Raw genomic sequence first — 19,871 nt, 5'->3', positions numbered from 1 at the left:
AAAAAAAATTTGATATGAGATTTTTGGCATGTACCCATCCAGGGGTGTACACGGTTCGGGTTGGGCGGGTTGAACGAATTTATTGATCCAACCAAATTAATTTGAGTTTTCAAAACTTTAACCCAACCCAAACCGTATAAATTGGTAACCAAAACCAATTTGTTGTACTTCGGTTTGGATTGGATTGGTTGGTTTAATAAATATTATAATTGCCGGTGTCAAATAGGTATTCAACATCCAATTTTTTACATTAAAAATTACTTCAACAATCTTGTCAAAGATATAAAATTGAATGCAGCTAAAAGAATAAGTAGTAACACATACATTCATGAATTTAATCTCATATTCTCATTCATGTTTATTTACTACTTAAATAGATAAATTTATGGTCATAAATATATTTACGTAACAAACAAACAATATTCATGTTTGTATGCTCTAGACAAACATAATAATGAATTTAATCCCATATTCTCTTTCATAAATTTAATCTCATATATATTTAAATAGCAAACAAAAATTATCATATTAAATTTAAGGGCACACAAATACAATAAAACTAATGGGACCAGGCTAATATGTGATGAGATGGATAAATTTAATATGTTCACATATTTTTCAATCGGGTTGGATTGGATCGGTTTATAAAACCCAAAACCCAATTAAACCGGGTTAATATTATTTCAATCCAATTACTAATCAGTTTAAAAAATTTCGGATTCGATCGGACGAAATATGATCAGTTTGGATTGGGTTGGTCGGTTTCGCCAACCCATGTACACCCCTGCACTCATCGATGAAAAGGCTCTCAGTTTTTTATTTTTTGACTTTTTACACACACTTTTAAATTTTTTGACCGGATAGTTAAACATATTATTTTTTAAATTTTCTCTTTTGAATAAAAATATAATCAAAATTTTAATTCACGCATAAAAAAATTCAATCAAAATTAATATTTTAAACTAAATGAACCACTAAAAAATGTATCAAAAGTCAAAGTATCGAATAATAAAAAAATAGGAGTAATGAGAGTATATAACAAAATGATGCTCTAATTTGTCATAAGTACGTGGGCATACGAGAGTATTTAAGGTGTGACGTAAGCAGGGAGCAAATGTAAGAAATGTTCTAGAATCTTGCTGGATGTGAAAATGACAGGAGGAATCTTCTAATCACTTCCCAAAGTAGAAACAACAGGACATGTCCCTGCCCTGCCTCCCCAGACTCAATTGTCTTACTCTCCGAGTTTGTGTTGGTAAGACATCACGTCATCCGCGTCGTGTGAACTCAACTTATACCGTGACAGCTCATCCTCGTGATCTCCTCCAACTGTTCGTCTTATCCTTGTGATATTCAGCGGAGAGATGACAATATCACACACGATCAGAACTCCGACATGAACTCGACCTAATTCATTATCTGATTTCATGAGACAAACTTGAAATCATCCGATCAAACCGAAATGATCTGATTTTCATTTTTAAAAACTTAAACTTTCAATTTTATTCACGATTTCAGCTTAACTCAAAATAGACCCTATTGCTGATACAAACACGACGTGTTAGCCGAAATCGTCACCCTAAATTATTTATGTGTGGAGAAAAATCATGGGAGGGAAAATAAATACCAGAAAAAGGGAAACCATGAGGCAAAACTTCATATCTGAAATATAAATGTATATAAATTATACATTTTTCATATTTAATTTCATCTACCAATGATTTATTTATTATACTTTTAATATTTTTTTATGGTAAATAGTCATCAGAGAAAATTTTATTTATGAAATTCATATATCTTTGCTAGACAGGATTAATGGAGTAAATAATATTAAATTTTAGTATTCAGAATTGAACTCATACCGTAGCTTGAGCCACTTATATTAAATTTAAAATTAATTATATATATAATCATTAATAAATATTTCAAAATGAATTATTCCACTACTCCCTCTTATTTAGTTCTATATATATTTTTTCATTACTCAGACACGCACTTTAACGCTCTTATAAAATAAAAATTTTAATAAAAATATAAATATTAATTTTTTATTCAATATACAACTCAGGGGACAAACGAGTACATATCTTAAAGTAAGTGTTGGTTTAATTATTTTCATCTGTTCATCCATTTTAAAGATGAAAACTTACTTCTTTTCTTTTACAAGTCATTTGACTTTCATACACTATCCGATTACCTTAACCACAGGGTAAAATGTTTTGAAATTTTCTTTACATGAATTATAATAATCACTGTTTATCTTTATTGATAAAAAGGGTTAAAATTTATATTTTTTTTTATCTAGTCAAACTATGGGAAATTATGTGCCAAAGGATGAAATAACTTCTTAAAGAAAACGTAGAGAAAAATCCAGAATTTAGTCTAGAGAAATTGGAAAACCAATTACGAAAGTCAATTTGGTTTACACTTGAATTAAAAAACAATTAACACATTTGTTTCATAATGGATGGAACAGAAACTGTTTAACAGTGAATAAAATAATGGTTATGAGGTCCAATCCCACACGTGAAAACTAAAAAACAAATCAGTCTATTTTTCTTCATGCGTGTTTGAACTGTGTTATCTTAGCTGGCTCTTTGGCTATCCACGTAGACACCACACGTATAAATATCCAATTGAGTTTCACTCTCATAACTTCAACTCTTCAACAACATAAACTACTTCTAATTGTCTGCGCTCTCTTCAACATGCACAACCGACCCTCCAATTCACATAAAAGTCAGCCGGTCAACGGTTCCTCAAGCCACCAGCCTCCGCCGTCACTTCCACCGCCGCGACTCACCTACGAGCAAGAAGTGTCCGTCATGGTTAACGCGTTGAAAAATGTCATCTCCGGTGCCTCATTGGAGTCTTCACATGATTTGCGGTTTCATCCGACTGATACTACGTCTGATTTCCGCTTTTTAACGGCTGCTAGTGTCTCGGGTTCCGTCATAAGAGGTTCAACATCTTTTATGACGGAACCCGAGACTATTGCCGGTGTCTCGGGTTCAGCGTCTTTTGTGACGGAACCCGAGACATGCAGGTTTTGTAACATTAGTGGGTGTCTAGGGTGCGATTTTTTCGGAGTCGAGGAAAATGATACCAAAAATAGTAACAAGAAGGGGAAGAATAATGTAAATGCGGTGACGATGAAGAGGAAGAAAAAGAATTTCAGAGGAGTAAGACAGAGGCCGTGGGGGAAATGGGCGGCGGAGATTCGGGACCCACGGAAGGCGGCGCGTGTTTGGCTAGGGACATTCGAGACGGCGGAGGCGGCGGCGCGTGCTTACGATAGAGCGGCTATTGAGTTTAGAGGGCCGAGAGCTAAGCTCAATTTTTCCTTCGCCGATTACAATAATTCTTCTTCGGCTTTGAAAAAGCAAGAGGAGGAAATTGCGAAAATTCGGGAGGAGGAGGAGAAGAAGAAGGAAGAAAAATTGCGGAGAAATGAGAGGGAAATTATGGAGAAGAATAAGGAGAAAGAGTGGTGGAGAATGAGTGCTGGAGATGATGAGTTTCAGAAATGGATGATGATGATGGATAGTTGTGATCAGTCTTGTGATTCTGCTGGGAGAACTAATATTCATAGTGTTTGATTACGTAAAATATGACGGAATCAGAATTTCGAAATAAGTTCGGTACGATATGGTTACTAATCAAGTAAAAATAGAGGAAAATTCTTTTAATAGTTGTCTTGTAACAAGCAGCTGCAAATTAAGATTGCATGCTGTTTGGTGTATTTTTTGAAGCAACTAAACAATAGAATATGGTTCATTTTTTATACTAGAAGAATGTCTTTGTGAATATAATACTTGATTAAATTTGCAGATTTACAGAGAGAAAACAGAGTATAGCGATATTTCACCCTTCATATCGGAAAAATAAAAATACGAAATCAATCCAAGCTTAACTCAAACGACAAGGGCAAATTTGAGATTACTTGGGTAGGTGTACAAATTCGTTTCTTCACAAAAATGTTGTTGATTTAAGTGGGTGCCCGGGAAGATATGTTAGTTCAATTTTCGGGATCAATCGAGGCTCTAAAAACTACCCGGACACCCGATTAAAAAAAAGAGCAATTCAAGTACAATAATCTGAAAAATCATTAATATGATTATAATTTATTATAATATAAATAATAACGGGAAGGAGTACATCTTATCCGGTTTTTAGATTCTTTGATGTGGACAGTATATATTGAGGATATATCATTGGTATGATTCTATCTGTATATTTTATTAACATGTCCTCGCGAGCTTCCATTGAATTCACTAAAATATGTACTTAACCGCATGTTAATCATGTGCTTAAAACGATTAAGTATTTGATTAATAAGCTGAAGTATTCAACTTTTCAACACCTTACCACTGTTTATTAGAATCAACAAAGATCAGCCAGTTAAACATGACGGTCATGGATAAGTACACCGTCCATCGGCTAATCGACAAACGATCTTTTTTCTTATTTATATTTTATAATTATATTTGTTATGATTAATTTTAGTTTCATGTCATTTTAATTTAAAATCATATCAGAAAGTCAAAAACCAGGTTCTACAGATATTAACTAAAATATTTATATCATACAATTTAATATTTGTTACGATTAATTTTAGTTTCATATCTTTTACATTTGAAATCGTATTAAATTACTGATTTAGGTCCTATAAGTTATTAAGTAGAATATGTCTTAATAGAAATTGATATTCATGAAAAATATATAGTTCAACTAAACTAGATAATTTAACACAATAATTAATGTACTTCAGTGATGAGAAATAATTTAGATGATACTCCCTCCGTCCCATTTTAACTGATGTTTGACTTTTTAACACGTATGTTGAGGTGTAAAAAAACAATACCTACACTCAATAAAATAATACAATTCTTATATCAAATAAAAGTTTAGGTTCTAAACTTTTATTTGATATAAATTTTATAAAAAATAATTATGTTTAGATGTGATTTTTTTAACACCTTAAAATACGTGTAAAAAAGTCAAAAGCAGTTAAAATGGGACGGAGGGAGTAGTGTTTTTTGAATCCGTCCCGATTCTCTCGAACGGACGGATTATATATATTCCCTGTCCCTGTCCATTTTAATTTCTGATCAGTCAAATTAACTGAAATTTATATATATATATGATATAATTAAAAAATAATTAAAAAAAAATATATTATTAAAAAAATATATTTAATCTATTTCAATATGCAACTTACAACTTTCAGATTTTAAAAATAATCAATAGATAATTTGTAATATCTAGTCAAAAATTGGTCAATTTGACTTCTAAAAATCAAATTGGGCATAGTTTGTAATTTCATTGCCGTAACAAAATAAAAAGGAAAATGAAGGTTAGCTGTACTAATTAGACTTAAAGCAGAATTAAAATAATACTCCTTCCGTCCCATTTTAGTTGTCACATTTGGTATTGTGCCGGTCAAAATGACCAAAATTTGACTGAAATTTATTAATATTTTATCAATTGAAAAAATAAGAAAAATATGTCACTGAAAATAATTTTTAATCTACTTTAAGGTGTAATTTTCAGTTTCTTAAAATGATAAAAGAGTGACTTATAATCTTTGATCAAAAGTTAATCAATTTGACCAATAAAAATAGAAATGTGACAATTAAAAGACGGAGGGAGTAGTACAGTTTATAGGTTAATACAAAAAAGGAAGTAAAGAGTAGGGGTGAACATAACCGACCCAACCCGCGAAACCCAACCCAAACCAACCCTCTTTTGAACCGATTAAATCGAACCGTCCAAAACCGATAGTTAAATGTGTTCATTTTCGAAAAACCCGAATAAATTGGGTTGGGTTAGGGTTTAACATATTATAACCCTTAACCAACCCAACCCAACCCGTTTATATAAATCAAATAAATTAGTTTTTCTCACATATTTTTTATGTTTGAATCTAATGATGTTACAATATAGTGCATGCAAATTCTTTTGTGCACTCTCATTTGATTGTATTTCAGTATTTTAATTTGTTTTGCTAAGTAATAATTGTCTAATTCGTGCTAGCTTTTTTTAGTACACCTGTTGAGTTATGTTCTAAAATTGTCAATGACATCAAGCTAGCAGAGCGTTTTTTTTAAACATCAAGCTCCCTGATATTAAGTGCATCCATATAATTCCTAATTTATAATTATTTTATTACTTTAGTTTCCTGACTCATTATGGCCATAATATGTGCAATGAGATTGATCTAGGAAATATAGATAAGAGATATGAAGTTGAGTTGATTTTAGAAATATGAAAGTTGAGGTGGACAAACCGATCAAACCAACCCGAACCAACCCAACCCAATATAAAAAGGGTAAGGTTGGGTTAGACATATATTTTTGGATTAACGGGTTGGATTTTTAAAAACCGAACTAATTGGGTTGGGTCATTTTATCGGCTCTAACCCGACCGACCCAACCCGTGTTCACCCCTAGTAAAGAGCGTGGTAAGAGGAAATGAGGGAGGAAGAAAGTCCATGTTAACAAAACACACAAAAATCACCTGAAGGAAGACACGGAAATGACACATTGTTAAGTCGGGTGAGAAAAAGGTCAAATAAGGTGGGACACGAATGTATGTTATGAGGTTATGGGTGTGATGAATGAAATAAGGTGGGACATGGGATTAGATATTTGGATAGGGATATCGGATATGGTGTCGGGGCTTATTTCTCCCCCGGTTCTTTAGTCTCAAATTGCCAACCCCCTCTCCAGGGTTCCCTTCTTTCTATTTATAATACCTTCTTGGGCTTATGTGACTATGGGCTTTTAGGTGTGGAAGTGGGCCTTATCCTGGGCTTGGCCCAACATTTGTCCCCCCCAAAGTCTGGAGCGGATCTTTAGATGTGCTAGTGTTCTATTTCTTTCCTTATTATACATATTTTTTATTATTATTAAAAGAGGGACGTCAAAAAGCCCGCTTTTTGGAGCTGTGTCTCTTCATTGCCTTTTGTTGGAAAGCGGAGATTTTGACTGCGGAAACTGACGCAACTGTTCCGTGGCTTTGGGAGCTCTATCCCTTGTGTTAGTACTTTTCATTTTCTTATTCCGCTCTATCTCTTATTTAACCCCTTTCTCTCTTGTCTTTTTGTTTTTCAGCTTTTTGGATTCTTCGCTTTATCTTCTGACCTCCCTCTCAGGTACTTCCATTGCCCTTTCTTTTCTTTCGTCTTTCTTTTCCGGCCATGTCTACCCCTCGAAAGATGATTACTCGAGCTTCTGGCTCCCGTGTGACTAAGCCTTCGGCTCGCTGTGATGAGAACTTGTACGAGGGCTTAACGCCCCTTGCTCCTATCTCAGTTCCTCACTCATCCTCCCATAGTCTTGCTTCTTTAGAGGGAGAGTATGGCAGTTCTTGCCGATTTGATCCTTCTGTGGAGGTTTTGCCCGGGTTGGGTGGGGGAGATGATGAACCTCCCGGGGAGATGTCCTTGGATGATGTGAAACTGTTCAAGTCTCGGGCTTTTTTCAACTGTAATAGTGTTATAACACCTAGATCTTCTGAGTTGGACGATTTGGGGCGGTATTGCGATTTCGGGCTGGGGTATTCTTACCATCTTCCCCAAGCCGGAGATTGCATGTGGAATCCTTCTGTTAAAGGTTGGCAAGCTATTCCCTTGCTTTTCTTTGAATTAGGGTTCCGCCTTCCTATGCATCCACTCTTTAGTGCCGTGTTTGAGGTGTTGGGGTGCGGAATCGCACAGCTGTCCCCTAACGCTGTGGCGCAGGTCACTGGCGTGGCTGCTCGCGCTCATGAAATTAAGGAAGACCCGACCCTTGAGTTGCTTTTCTCGTTTTTTCGGGTTAAGAACTCGAGTGGTCAGCTCTATCTTGATAAGAAAGGGAGTAAGGTTCGGGTTGTGGATGTTCGCACCTCCAACTCTGGTTGTCATACTAAGTGGTTGTATTTTGAGGGGCCGGAACTGGAAAAGGTGCGAGCTTGGAACAATGTTTCTAAGGCTTGGTTGAAAAGGCTTAACAATCTTCCTGCCGTTTCTGATTCTATTATTCGGAAATTTCGTGGTGATGGAACAAAGTTTACTACTGAAAATTTTGCCAAGGATGAATTCTTGACTAGGCGTAGTAGTAAGATTTTATTTCTTTTGCTATATTGTTATTCTTGACTTCGTATCTGATTATCACGCCTTTCGTCTTCTTGTGTTTGTAGTGTCTGGAGCGCCCCTTAAGGCTTATATTCAGGAGAGGCCTAAGATGATTAGTGACAGCATCAAAGCGTTGATGGTGAAGCGCGGAGCCTCTTCCCTGATGGAGCGGACTCCCGAGGAGCACGGTCCGGAAGAGACCTCTCGTGCTCGATTGGAAAAACCTCTGGAAACGTATACCCCAATTCAATCTGTTGATGACAAGGTGGATGAAACTGATGCTGACCTGGACGGAGCTTTGGTTGGGGATCGAAAGCGCCCTCGCCGGGATGGGGAAAATGTGTCCCGCCTCCGGATTAAGAGGGCTCGGGAGGTGGTGCCTAAGCCTCCGGGAAGTTCTCAGCTTGGAGTTTCCAGGGTTAAGGGGAAAGAGGTCGAGCTAGGAAGTGATCCGGATGTGAGCTTTGAGGCAATGATTCGTGCTGTGAAACTAAGCTATGGACAGGTATAAGTATGGTCCCCATAGTTTTAATTCTTTACTGTAGCCTTGCATGAAACGCCCTTTTTTAATATACTCTCTTTTGTGTTCAGTTTACATCTGATTTTGAGCGGCTGGTTTCATCACCTGGGTTGGTGGCTCAGGATGCGGAAATAGCAAAGTTGCGGATGGAGGTTGTTGGATTGCAGGCTGATCGTGAGGCCGTCGAGGCGAAGCACCGAGACGCTCTGAAGGCTATTGATTCTCTTCGAATTGAGAAGACTTCATTGCTTACTGACAAAGGGGCTTTGAATGACTTGGTCGCCTCCTACCAGAAGATTGAATCTGACCTCTCTGCCTCCGTTCGAGGGCTGGAGAAGGAGAAAGCTGATTTTGCTGCCGCAGCTGCTGAGGAAAAAAGGGTGTTAACGGCTGACCTAGACGCTGCTAGGGCCGATCTGGCTGTAAGTGCCGATGAGGCCTTTAAATCGCTGGAAAATGGCTATGTCCTTTGCTGGGAACGTGCCGCCGCTGCTGGTTATGATATGTTGAATCATACATTTGAGAAGTATTGCCAAGAGACTGCTGTGGCTGCGGATGCTGCTGCCTCCTCTAACCAAGGAGGTCCAGATGTCCCCGCTGAGTGACCATCTTACCTGGGGGATGCCCTATAGGTGTTTGTGTAACATTTACTTTCTGCTATCCCTTTTGCTACTTCCTTTTGCTTCGAACCTGGTACTTTTATTTGTTCTGACTGTCCGTTGTGTTTGGACACGGTTTGTGGTTTAATCTGGTTTGAACTAAATGCTGATGGTGCTGTGGCTAATTCCATCTTTTGTGACCTAACCTCTTGTTGTTTTTTTTCTGCTGTGTTTACCGTTATTTTCTGTTATATCATATTATTCTTGTCTTTAAGGCTTTCTTCGATGCTTGGTAATTGAGGCAATCTTTAAGAGTATACTGCTGACGTTTATATTTCGTTAAACTGATGAGAGTTTGGCGAATATAAGTCTTGTTGCTATTTTATTTGTTCAAAAGTTGCAAAGGCACGCGTAAATGACTACAAGACCTGTATTTTTGATTTTTCCGGAGGCCTTTGCCGGAACTCAAACCTATTTTCCGAAACTTCGAATTTGTTATTGGCCTCGAGGAGATTCTTCGTAAAGGTTTAATTGTGAAAATGCTCCCAATACCTGAAACTCCATGAGATGAGTCCTGGTTGATTGTTCGTGATATCTATGTGCTGTTACTTAAGCCATATACGTCTTTAGGCGCAATGCTCAGGCGTGGTATTTGAGTCGAAGCATTTTTAATTCCGGTACTTTGCATCTTAATAATGTTTAGGACCATTCGCACTGGTTGGCGCAAACTTGGTAATAAAGATAATTGCGTTAATTACAAAAACATAGTAGTAATTATTTAGGAACTACCGGAAACACTTAAACTTGGCAACAAAAGAGGAGATAATCGTGTCAATTACAAAAGCATGGTAATAATTTTTTATGAGTTACTGAAAGTACTTCTTTAAATGGACGGCATTCCATGTACTGGGGATCGGAGAACCGTCCAAGTTGGCGAGACGATAGGTTCCTGGCCTGACCACTTGAGTTATCTTATACGGGCCTTCCCAGGGGGCGGACATTTTTGAGACTTTCGTGGGCATTGAGGTCGCGGCCTCTCTGAGCACGAGAGAGTTGACCTGGAACTCACGGGCCTGTATCCTGGAGTTATAGTAGCTAGCTGTTTTCTGCTGGTACTGGGCGATTTTGAGTTGTGCTCCATCTCTTGCTTCTTCAATCAAGTCTACGTTCGCCTTCAAACCTTCTTCTGACGACTGCGGGGTGAAGTGATGAACTCGGGCCGACCCCATACTTATCTCTAGAGGCAGGACTGCTTCAGTGCCATAGGCCATGCGGAAGGGCGTTTCACCTGTGGTGCTACGAGGTGTGGTCCTATAACCCCATAGTACATTGGGGAGCTCATCGACCCAGCTTGTCTTGGCGTCTTGGAGCCTCTTCTTGATTCCTTGCAAAATGATTTTATTGGTTATCTCCACTTGCCCATTGGCCTGTGGGTAGGCTACTGATGACTTGACGTGCTTGATTTCCAGCTGTGTGAGGGTGGCTTCAAAATCCTTTCCGGTGAATTGTGACCCATTGTCTGTTACTACAATTCTTGGGACACCGAAACGGAACACAATAAACTCCATAAAAAAGTTGATCATTTCAATTTCTCTGATACGGGCTAACGCCTTAGCCTCCACCCATTTGGTGTGATAGTCTACAGCCACGACGATGAACTGCTTCTGTCCAGAGGCCTTGGGTAGCGGACCGACAATGTCAATGCCCCACATAAAGAACGGGCATGGAGATACAGATGGAGAGAATGGCACTGAGGCTCTGTGATTCATGGGACCGTACAACTGGCATGGGTGGCATCGCTTCGTGAATTCCTCGCAATCTTTTCTTATGGTTGGCCAGTAAACGCCGTGCCTTAAGATTTTGAGGGCCATGTTTTTACCCGCTAGATGCTCGCCACAGATTCCTGAATGGACTTCATTCATTGCCACTTGGGCCTCCGCCTCCCCTATGCATCGTAACAGGGGTTCTGTTAGAGCTCTTCTATATAACTTGCCCTCCAAGATGCAGTAATCTTTCGCCTTGTTGGTCAATTTTCTCAGCTCGTTCTTGTCCGTAACTGGGCCCGTTCCTTGTATGAATTGCAGGATCGGGGTCCTCCAATCTGTACTCTCTTCGATGACACACACGTCCATTTCAGTCGAAGATGGATGATTGAGCTCCTTCATATAGACAGGTTCGGTCATGGGCGTTGTCGACGAGGTGGCGAGCTTGGACAGGGCATCGGCCCAGTGGTTTGCCGATCGGTCGATGCACTGAAGGGTCCATGAGGCGAATTGGCTGAGCAACTTGGAGCATATGCTCTCATATGAAGCCATGCGCTCATTATGTATTTTGAACTCCCCATTAATCTGCTTCACAACCAATTGGGAATCTGAAAAGATTTCTAAGATCTTTACCTCGAGGTGAGATGCTAGCTTGAGGCCAGCAATTAAAGCCTCGTATTCAGCCTCGTTGTTAGTGACGGAAAACCCGAAAATTACCGCTTGTTGAACCTTGAATCCTTCAGGGCTTGTCAGAATGATGCCGGCCCCTCCTGCCGTTGTGGTGGATGATCCATCGGTGAAAAGAGTCCAAGCCTTATCCCCGGAAGATGGCTCTTTGATGATGCCGAGGTCCGTGGAGAAAGTACACTCCGCTACGAAGTCTGACAGGGCTTGCGATTTGACTGAGTGCCTTGGTGTGAATTCCAAACTGAATTGGCTGAGCTCTATCGTCCAGGCGGCCAACCGGCCCGACATGTCGGGTCGGCGAAGGATCCTTCGCAGAGGTTGGTTTGACATCACCGTTATCACGCGACCTTAGAAGTAATGCCGTAGCTTTCTGCTAGCCATGACCAGAGATAGTACCATTTTCTCCACGTTGGAGTACCGCACCTCTGCTTCCTTTAACATATGACTTACGTAATAAACCGCCTTTTGCTCACCGTCCTCTTCCTTTACAAGAACGGCGGCCGTAGTCAAGTCCGTGGCTGATAGATAAATTTTTAGAGGCTCGCACGGGTTAGCTTTAGTCAAAATCGGGGGTGATGCCAGAAACTGCTTGATTGCAATGAAAGCTTCCTCGCACTCCGCACTCCACGTGAAGGTGCCGGACTTTAACGCTTGTTTGATTGAATCATGGAGTGGTAGGGTGCGTTTGGAAGATTGGGGAATGAATCGCCTCAAAGCTGCGATGCACCCGGTCAGGGTTTGGAGTTCCTTTAAGGACCTCGGCGATTGCATGTCCCTTATGGCCTTGATTTGCAGAGGGTCTGCCTCTATGCCCCGTTGGGTTAATAGGTAACCGAGGAACTTTCCCCCTGATAACCCGAAGGAGCACTTGGCTGGATTTAGCCGAACGGAGTGCGCCCTTATCCTGTCGAATGTCTCTTTTAGGTCCTCGAGATGACCGTTGGCTTTGGCGGATTTCACTATCATGTCATCGACATAGATACTCATGTTCCGACCGATTTGGGGGGCGAAAATTTTATCCATGGTTCTCTGAAATGTGGCTCCCGCATTTAACAGGCCGAATGGGACAACCCGATAGGCGAATACCCCGCGGTGTGTGATAAAAGCGGTGCTGGTTTGGTCCCCTTTTGCAAGCTTGATCTGATTGTAGCCAGAAAATGCGTCCATGAAGGATATTAGTTCGTTGCCAACAGTGGAGTCAATCAATTGATCTATATTGGGCAGTGGATAAAAATCTTTGGGGCAAGCTCTGTTTAAGTCTGAATAATCAATACACATACGCCATTTGCCATTACTCTTCTTTACCAACACAGCATTTGCTATCCACTTGGGAAACTGTACCTCTTTGATGAACCCAGCCTCCAGGAGTTTGTTAATCTCAGCACCGATGGCTTGTTGCTTTTCAGGCGAGAAGATCCTTTTCTTTTGGCGTACCGGTTTGACGCCTGGCTTAATATTTAGGCGGTGGAGAGCTATTTCTTCTGGAATTCCAGGCATATCGATTGCCGTCCAGGCGAACACATCTCTGTACTCCCGAAGCAGGGCTATCAGACCGCTCTTAATAACTGGGGATAAGGATTTGCCGACCTTTACAACCTTGGTGGGCTCCTCATCGTAGAGCGCGACCTCTTCAGTATCCTCTATGGGCTCGCAGAGTACCTTCCTTTCTGGGTCAATGGACTCTAGGGAGCCTTCAGGACTGAAGTCCTCAGCCCCTGTGGCGACGTGATTGACCGATTTACTGCCTTTTCTTTTCGGGGCGACGCTGTCGTCGTAGCATTGTCGGGACGTCATCTGATCACCGCGCATTTCCCCCACACCGAATTCCGTGGGAAATTTCATTTTTAAGTGTGTGATGGAGGTGATCGCCCGAAGGGCTCCCAGGGTTGTGCGTCCTAATATGGCGTTGTAGCAGGAGACTGAATTAACAATGTGAAACTTTACTATGATCCATTTCTGTTGTGGGGCGTATCCAAATAAGACTGGAAGGTCGATCGTGCCCACGATCCTGACCTCGTTTCCAGTGAATCCATAGAGTGGCGTCAGGTTCTGGTCACAAACTTTCCTTTCACCTATATCCATCCTGGACAAGGCTCCCTGGTAAAGGATATCCGCAGAGCTCCCATCGTCCACTAATATCTTTTTTACAGTGTTGACTCCAATCTTAGTTGTAATAACTAAAGCATCTCGGTGTGACTCCGTTGCATTTGGAGCATAGTCATTGTCGGAGAAGGAGATTACCGGAGAAGGGTTCTTCTTCGGCCTTTTGGAGTCAATGCGAAAGATTTCGTTCTGCGGCCCTCGTGATTGGCTACCGGAAGTGGGGAATGGTTGAAAACCTCCTGAGATAACATCTATCACCCGGTCTCGGGGAGGGGTGTGAGCCCGATACTGTTCTTCCTTGACGGCAAAATGCGCCAACTCTCCGCTTTTGACCTTGTCCTCTATGAGGTTTTTTAGTTGAAAGCACCTGTCTGTGGTATGCCCTGTGTCCTCGTGGTACTCACAATAACGGGTACTGGGGGCTCTGTTGGGGTTCATCGGCCTGGGCGGTCGATAATTTGGATCCGTCTTCAGGATTGCCAAGATAGAATTAATATCCGTGGTCAGCTTGGTGAATTCTTTCTCTTCTCTAGGCGGGCGTGGAGGCCACTGGCGTCCAGACCTTTGCTTCGCTGGTGAGGCGTTTTGGCGGTCATGCCTCGGAGTTCGCGCCTGACCAGGCTCAGTTTTGTCTTCGCGATTCGACGCTCTAACGTCTGTTCGCCTTGGTTCCCAACGGGAGCCCCGTGGCGATAGACGTTCCTGATATCGGCCCGACGATCGGCGAGGTGGAGGTGAAGTTGTTTGAATGCTTCCCACAGCCTCCTGCAGGGTCAACCTACGCTCAAAGATTTGCATGGCGGCCTGCAAAGTTCGAGGATTCTTCTCGAAGAACTCCTCCAGTAGTGGGCCGTGGCGACGCTTATCCACCCCCGCGGCCAGGTAATTGACTGCCAACTCGTCTATGAGATTTGGTATATCTGCCATTTCGACGCGGAATCTTGCTAAGAAGTCTCGCAGTGACTCGGACGACCGTTGGCGTACTGTCATTAGCGAAGCCGTTATTTTACCCCCTCGTTTGTTACTGGAGAATCGAGTTCGAAACTTGACCTTCAGCATTGCCCACGAGTTGATGGAACGTGGGGGCAAATTCTGAAACCAACTGAGTGCATTACCCTTTAAGCATGTGCAAAAGAAACGGCACCTTGTTGAGTCTGCATGGCCCTGGAGACTCATCCTTCCATCAAATGTGTTCAAGAAGTCCGCTGGATCAGAAGTTCCATCGAAGTGGTCCATCGGTGGGAACTTCAGGTGACGGTCCACCGGGGCGTTTTCAATGTCCTCCGTTAGAGGGCTATCGTTGAGGGTTTCGAGTCCCCCAGCCTGGTTGCGTACATAATCCTTACACACAGCCAGGTCGTCTTGGATTTTTGAGAGTTCAGGAATAACCACCTTAGTACCCCCTTCGCTCCAACATGTCTCGGCACCATGCTCTGCTACGCTGGATTGTTTTCTCCGATGCTGTTTTGAGGTAAACGAGGTCGCCGACTCACTCCTGCCGGAATGAGCGCTGTCAGCCGATGGGTGCCATGTTGGGTCTCGGGCCGAAGTTCGCCCTCGGGACACAGTCTGGTATTCTGGAGCGGACATGCCCTGATGTTCGCTTACGCCGAGCCTCTCTTGTAATCGCATGATTTCCTCTTTTTGTCGCACCTTCAGCTCTAAGAGTTGACGCTGTTTGTCTAGAGCTTCCACCTCCGCCAGTAGATCGGCGTTAACCTCCTCATTCACAGTTTCCAGCGCCTGCCGCTTCCTTTTCAGCTTCTCCAAATGAAGGCGGGCATCGCTGGACAGCACTTGTTTGCCCTGTGGCGTCTCCACCAAAGTGCGGTGCTCTTTCCGGCGAGACTTCTTCCTTCCCGTCGGATCTGAGCTGACTGGCCTGTCCCCGGAACTATCCGACGCGTCACTAGCGAACAGCTGTCTAGATGTCGGGGGCCTTCTGCTTGAATTCTTTATGGTGTGGAAGATGCGGGTGACGGGAACGCTGTTGCCATCTCCGCCGCCGTTATCGCCACCTTCCTCTTCTCCGATTATCATTGTTTCCGATCTGTTGGCTGAATGAGACCTCCTTCTAGCGCCAAATGTCGGGGCTTATTTCTCCCCCGGTTCTTTAGTCTCAAATTGCCAACCCCCTCTCCAGGGTTCCCTTCTTTCTATTTATAATACCTTCTTGGGCTTATGTGACTATGGGCTTTTAGGTGTGGAAGTGGGCCTTATCCTGGGCTTGGCCCAACATATGGGTTGCTTTGTCAAAGTCAATTCAATAGTATTAGGAGTAATCCAATTTTCCTTTTCCATTGAAAACCAGTATGCTGCCTCTGCCTCTGTCCCTCTCAAGAAATATGTATAAAGCAGTGGAAAAAATAAAGAAAAATGGGTGAAATGATGAGACTCATTGATTTTTAATGTATAAAAAGAAGATAGTGGAGTAAAAGTAGTGTGAAAAGAAAAGAAAAGTGGTGGGATTCATTGACTAATTTTGATAAGTTTTAAAATGTAAATAATTGGATGAGACACTCCAAAAAAGAAAATGTAAAGGAGTAATTGTTTTTGTGATCTAATTGTATACTCAAGTGTGCATGCTTCCCCCGTCCCTTCATTTTGTTATTTTTTAGCACGCTATTCAACACTAATTTAAAGCATAGTTTCATAATATATTTTTCGGAAAAAGCAAAACACATTCATTTTGTTATTTTTTAGCACGCTATTCAACACTAATTTAAATTTAAAGTATAATTTCATAGAACAAAGTTCCATGTAGTCCACATATTTACTGTAGTACCGTAGACCACGTATGTTCTGCAACTATAGAATGGCATAAAAACATTGCAAAATGTGTTATTTTGCAAATCATGTTCTATAAACATCATTATTTTGTTAAAAATTTTGACAATCCTAAACATTCTACAAATTAAATAGTGAAAAACACATTATTCTACAAAACATGTTAAGTTTGCAGAACATATTTACATATTACAGAACATATGTGTTCTACTTGTCGAACATAAATGATTTTCAATATTTTTCATGAAATAGTGATATTTATAGAATGTATTTCACAAAATAACAAGTTTCATACATTTTGCAATGTTTTTATACCATTCTATAGTTGCAGAACATACGTGGTCTACAGTAAATATGTGGACTACATAGAACTTAACTCTAATTTCATAATATATATTTCAGAAAAAGCAAAACACAAACGCGCCAGGAAGGGGTCGAACCTTCGACTTTCTGCTTAGGAAACAGACGCTCTATCCACTGAGCAACAGGCGCTTTTGAGTGAAAATTGAAAATTATGATAGAATTCTCCCCGGGACACACTAAAACAAATAACAATATCAATATCGAGTCATCTATCATGTTCAGGAACTACTATAATTTATATTTATATTAGTGGTGTAGCTTGAACTAATATAATATTGGAGGGAACATCAAGAACAATGATAATTTGAATTCACAACTCACAGACAATGTTATAATGCTCGAAAGTATTGATATTGATAGGAGATTCTATGGGAAGAAAGAACCACCGCCAGTATCCGGCCAGATTATCGATGGAACTAAATGGAGCTTTGCTGATATACCACTGAGGAACATTCTAGTGGCCTTCAGCTAATACTGTTAGATCACTGGCACTCTCACCAGAAGATTATGCCCGGCTATGGCCAAGTCAACACGGATTCAAGCCCCTTCATCTCAGCTCATTAGGTACTTTATCTTGAAAGAAAACTGCAGAGTTCAATTGATCTTGAGAAGCAGGCTTTGTCAATGGTTTCTTGAGCTAGCTTTAGCTCTTGTGCAGATATGAGTAGGTATGGAAAATGCTGATAATAGTTCTAGGTTCCTTGTAGTTTCTGCTGGTATTATTGAGACTATGCAATATGCATACAACCAGGCCTCGCAACCATTTAGGTATTCAGAAAAAATTAAGTCTGGGCATTAACTATGAGCATTGGCAACCATTACTGCAACTAAGTAAAAAGATGCTCCACTGTTCTGAAATGGATAGTATGAGATACATGTAAGACTGAAGCTGTATTGCTTTCCAGACCAATCAACAACTGCTTATAAACTTATTAATTACTTAGGTAATTCGACTGAGTTTAAAACAATGCGCTAGACTCAACTAATGGAATCACGTATAATATCAAAATTGATCAGGCTTGTTACAGAGAAGAAAATGGTAAGATAATGCTGTGTACCAACTAAAAAGTTTTACTGAAAATCATCATCATCATCTATATAATCTGGGGAATGCCTTTTTTGAGGTAATTGCTTCCTCAAGGAGAGTTTAGGTTTCAAATTTACATGCTTTGTACCTTCTAAATGTGGTGTAACCGGTTTGATATATTTTCCATGTGAAGGTTTTAGAGAAGCGGATAAGTTGTTCTTTGTTGTATCACCATTGGAAGATCTCCATGGGCGTGCGTGTGGTTGACGTGATATTGATAGAGATTTTGGGAACAGATTTTCTTTGGACTGGCATTGGTTTTTATTTTCATCCATTCTGCCTGTCCTTGGGACTACTGGTTCAACAGGCACAAGCTTTCCACTAACTTGATTCGTAAAAACGAAAGTGACCTGTAGCGGTATAAAATCATAAGCTTCATATAGGTCATAGCTCCAAGCAGCAGAAAGAAATATACAGGTTAAAAAAAATCTAGAAAAGACAAAAAGAATATTCCATCTTTGAAAAATGTACCAAGTAAAACACATAGCTAGCATTTATATAACCTTGGTATAAATATGTAAACAGTATCATGCTTCCTCTATATTAATATCTGAAAAGGTTTTAAGCGGTTAGCAGACCTCATTTCCAGCTGAAGCTTGTAAAATTGCATCTGGAACAGATGTCGGATTAAAGTGATGACCCCAACTACCTAAATCCTCTTCAAGAGGGGTTCCTATCTGTAAACCAAATATATAAATGACTTATTCATGGTAGCAAATGAAAAGAATTCCTTTGCAAAAATTAGTTTCCACTTCCACATATCTACTTTACTAACCTGTCTCTCTGAGCTTTTTAACTTGTGCAAGCACCCAGTAATCCCTGCAAAGCCCCCTATATCCTCCTGATCAGATTGACAATTTTCATTTACTGAACTACCTCCATCCTCTTCTCCATAAGTTTCAGGTCCATCATCCGCTATACCTCCACAACTTCGGCAACGGACACAGTTCATCTTCTCATGAATTTCAGAACTGCATACAAATTTCACTTGAAACAGTTATGACTAAGCAAGATTTTTATGATGGAGTAATACTTATTCACTCTATTATCTTTACTTGCGGTTCTCTTAGATTTCTCATGTTGAACCATTTGCAATAGTTGTTTCCTTGCAATATAAAAGCCAATTATTATGCAACTTTCGTCAATCTAATATCCTTGGACAATGCTAATGTTAAATAACAGTATATAGAGAATTATTTATTTTTCTCAAATATCAGTGGGTAGTTCAATTAACTTGCCTAACATTCTCATGAAGTGAGAACAGGTCTCGTAGATCTTGACTTGAGAGGAAGTTCCCCTACAAAATAAACATAGAAATCATAGCTTTACATTTTTATAACTACAAACATATGGAGGTCTAGTTTGTGCTCTGTGGCACAAGAGATGATGATGATGACAGACTGACAGTGCAGATACGACCATACAATTTCTAAGTTGGAACATTATCTGTATGAATTAATCGATTGTCCATATACTCGATAGATTTATATATAAATGAAGTCAGCCTAACATATATTAACACATAGGTATAATATTTCTACAACTATATATAACTCTTGCTATATCCCCTAACGAAATGACTACTTGCCGCAATATTGTTAGTTGAAAAATTAAAATGTGAGAAAAGAGATCCTAGGTGCCAGATGAAGCATGTAGGGTACATGTAATGTAATATATAGCATTCGTAGTTGATAAGCTTTGTATGACTAAAACAGACAAGTCGTTAAGACAGTGAATGTGTCAACACCATGTAAACTGGCTTAGATCCAAATGAAATGAAATGACAATATAAAACAACGTTGCAGAACATGTAATTTAAGCATATTTATAAGAAGATTTGCAG

The 19,871-nt window shown here is 40.4% G+C and overlaps 3 protein-coding genes and 1 non-coding gene across 5 annotated transcripts; 1 reads left to right on the top strand and 3 right to left on the bottom strand.

The window, feature by feature from the left end:
• Positions 1-2,663: 2,663 nt before the first annotated feature.
• On the top strand, positions 2,664-3,786 carry LOC108201888 (ethylene-responsive transcription factor ERF109). Its single transcript, XM_017370225.2, has one exon. It carries the CDS (start codon positions 2,709-2,711, stop codon positions 3,597-3,599), a length of 891 nt encoding a protein of 296 aa, XP_017225714.1. The 5' UTR covers positions 2,664-2,708; the 3' UTR covers positions 3,600-3,786.
• An 8,250-nt stretch (positions 3,787-12,036) lies between these two features.
• LOC108201008 (uncharacterized) lies at positions 12,037-15,831 on the bottom strand. The gene has a single exon (XM_017369296.1). The coding sequence runs from the start codon at positions 15,829-15,831 to the stop codon at positions 12,037-12,039; it is 3,795 nt and encodes a 1,264-aa protein (XP_017224785.1).
• Positions 15,832-16,997: 1,166 nt separating this feature from the next.
• Positions 16,998-17,070, bottom strand: TRNAR-CCU (transfer RNA arginine (anticodon CCU)). Its single transcript has one exon. It is a non-coding gene; the product is annotated as a tRNA-Arg (tRNA).
• Positions 17,071-17,978: 908 nt separating this feature from the next.
• On the bottom strand, positions 17,979-19,343 carry LOC108201007 (protein CHROMATIN REMODELING 25). 2 transcript variants are annotated; one of them, XM_017369295.2, is made up of 4 exons: positions 19,267-19,343; positions 18,804-18,999; positions 18,607-18,705; positions 17,979-18,378 (listed from the first exon to the last, which is right to left on the bottom strand). In XM_017369295.2, exons 2-4 carry the CDS (start codon positions 18,978-18,980, stop codon positions 18,013-18,015), a joined length of 642 nt encoding a protein of 213 aa, XP_017224784.2. In that variant the 5' UTR covers positions 18,981-18,999; positions 19,267-19,343; the 3' UTR covers positions 17,979-18,012. The 2 variants fall into 2 exon arrangements, with proteins under 2 accessions (XP_017224784.2, XP_063940775.1); XM_064084705.1 differs by lacking the exon at positions 19,267-19,343 and adding an exon at positions 19,084-19,192.
• Between the last annotated feature and the right edge of the window lie 528 nt (positions 19,344-19,871).

This window comes from Daucus carota, chromosome 9 (assembly GCF_001625215.2).
Source record: "Daucus carota subsp. sativus chromosome 9, DH1 v3.0, whole genome shotgun sequence".
Taxonomy (NCBI): Eukaryota; Viridiplantae; Streptophyta; class Magnoliopsida; order Apiales; family Apiaceae; genus Daucus; species Daucus carota.
Note: the sequence above shows the minus strand (reverse complement) of the source record. Positions and strands in the feature narration are given on the sequence as shown.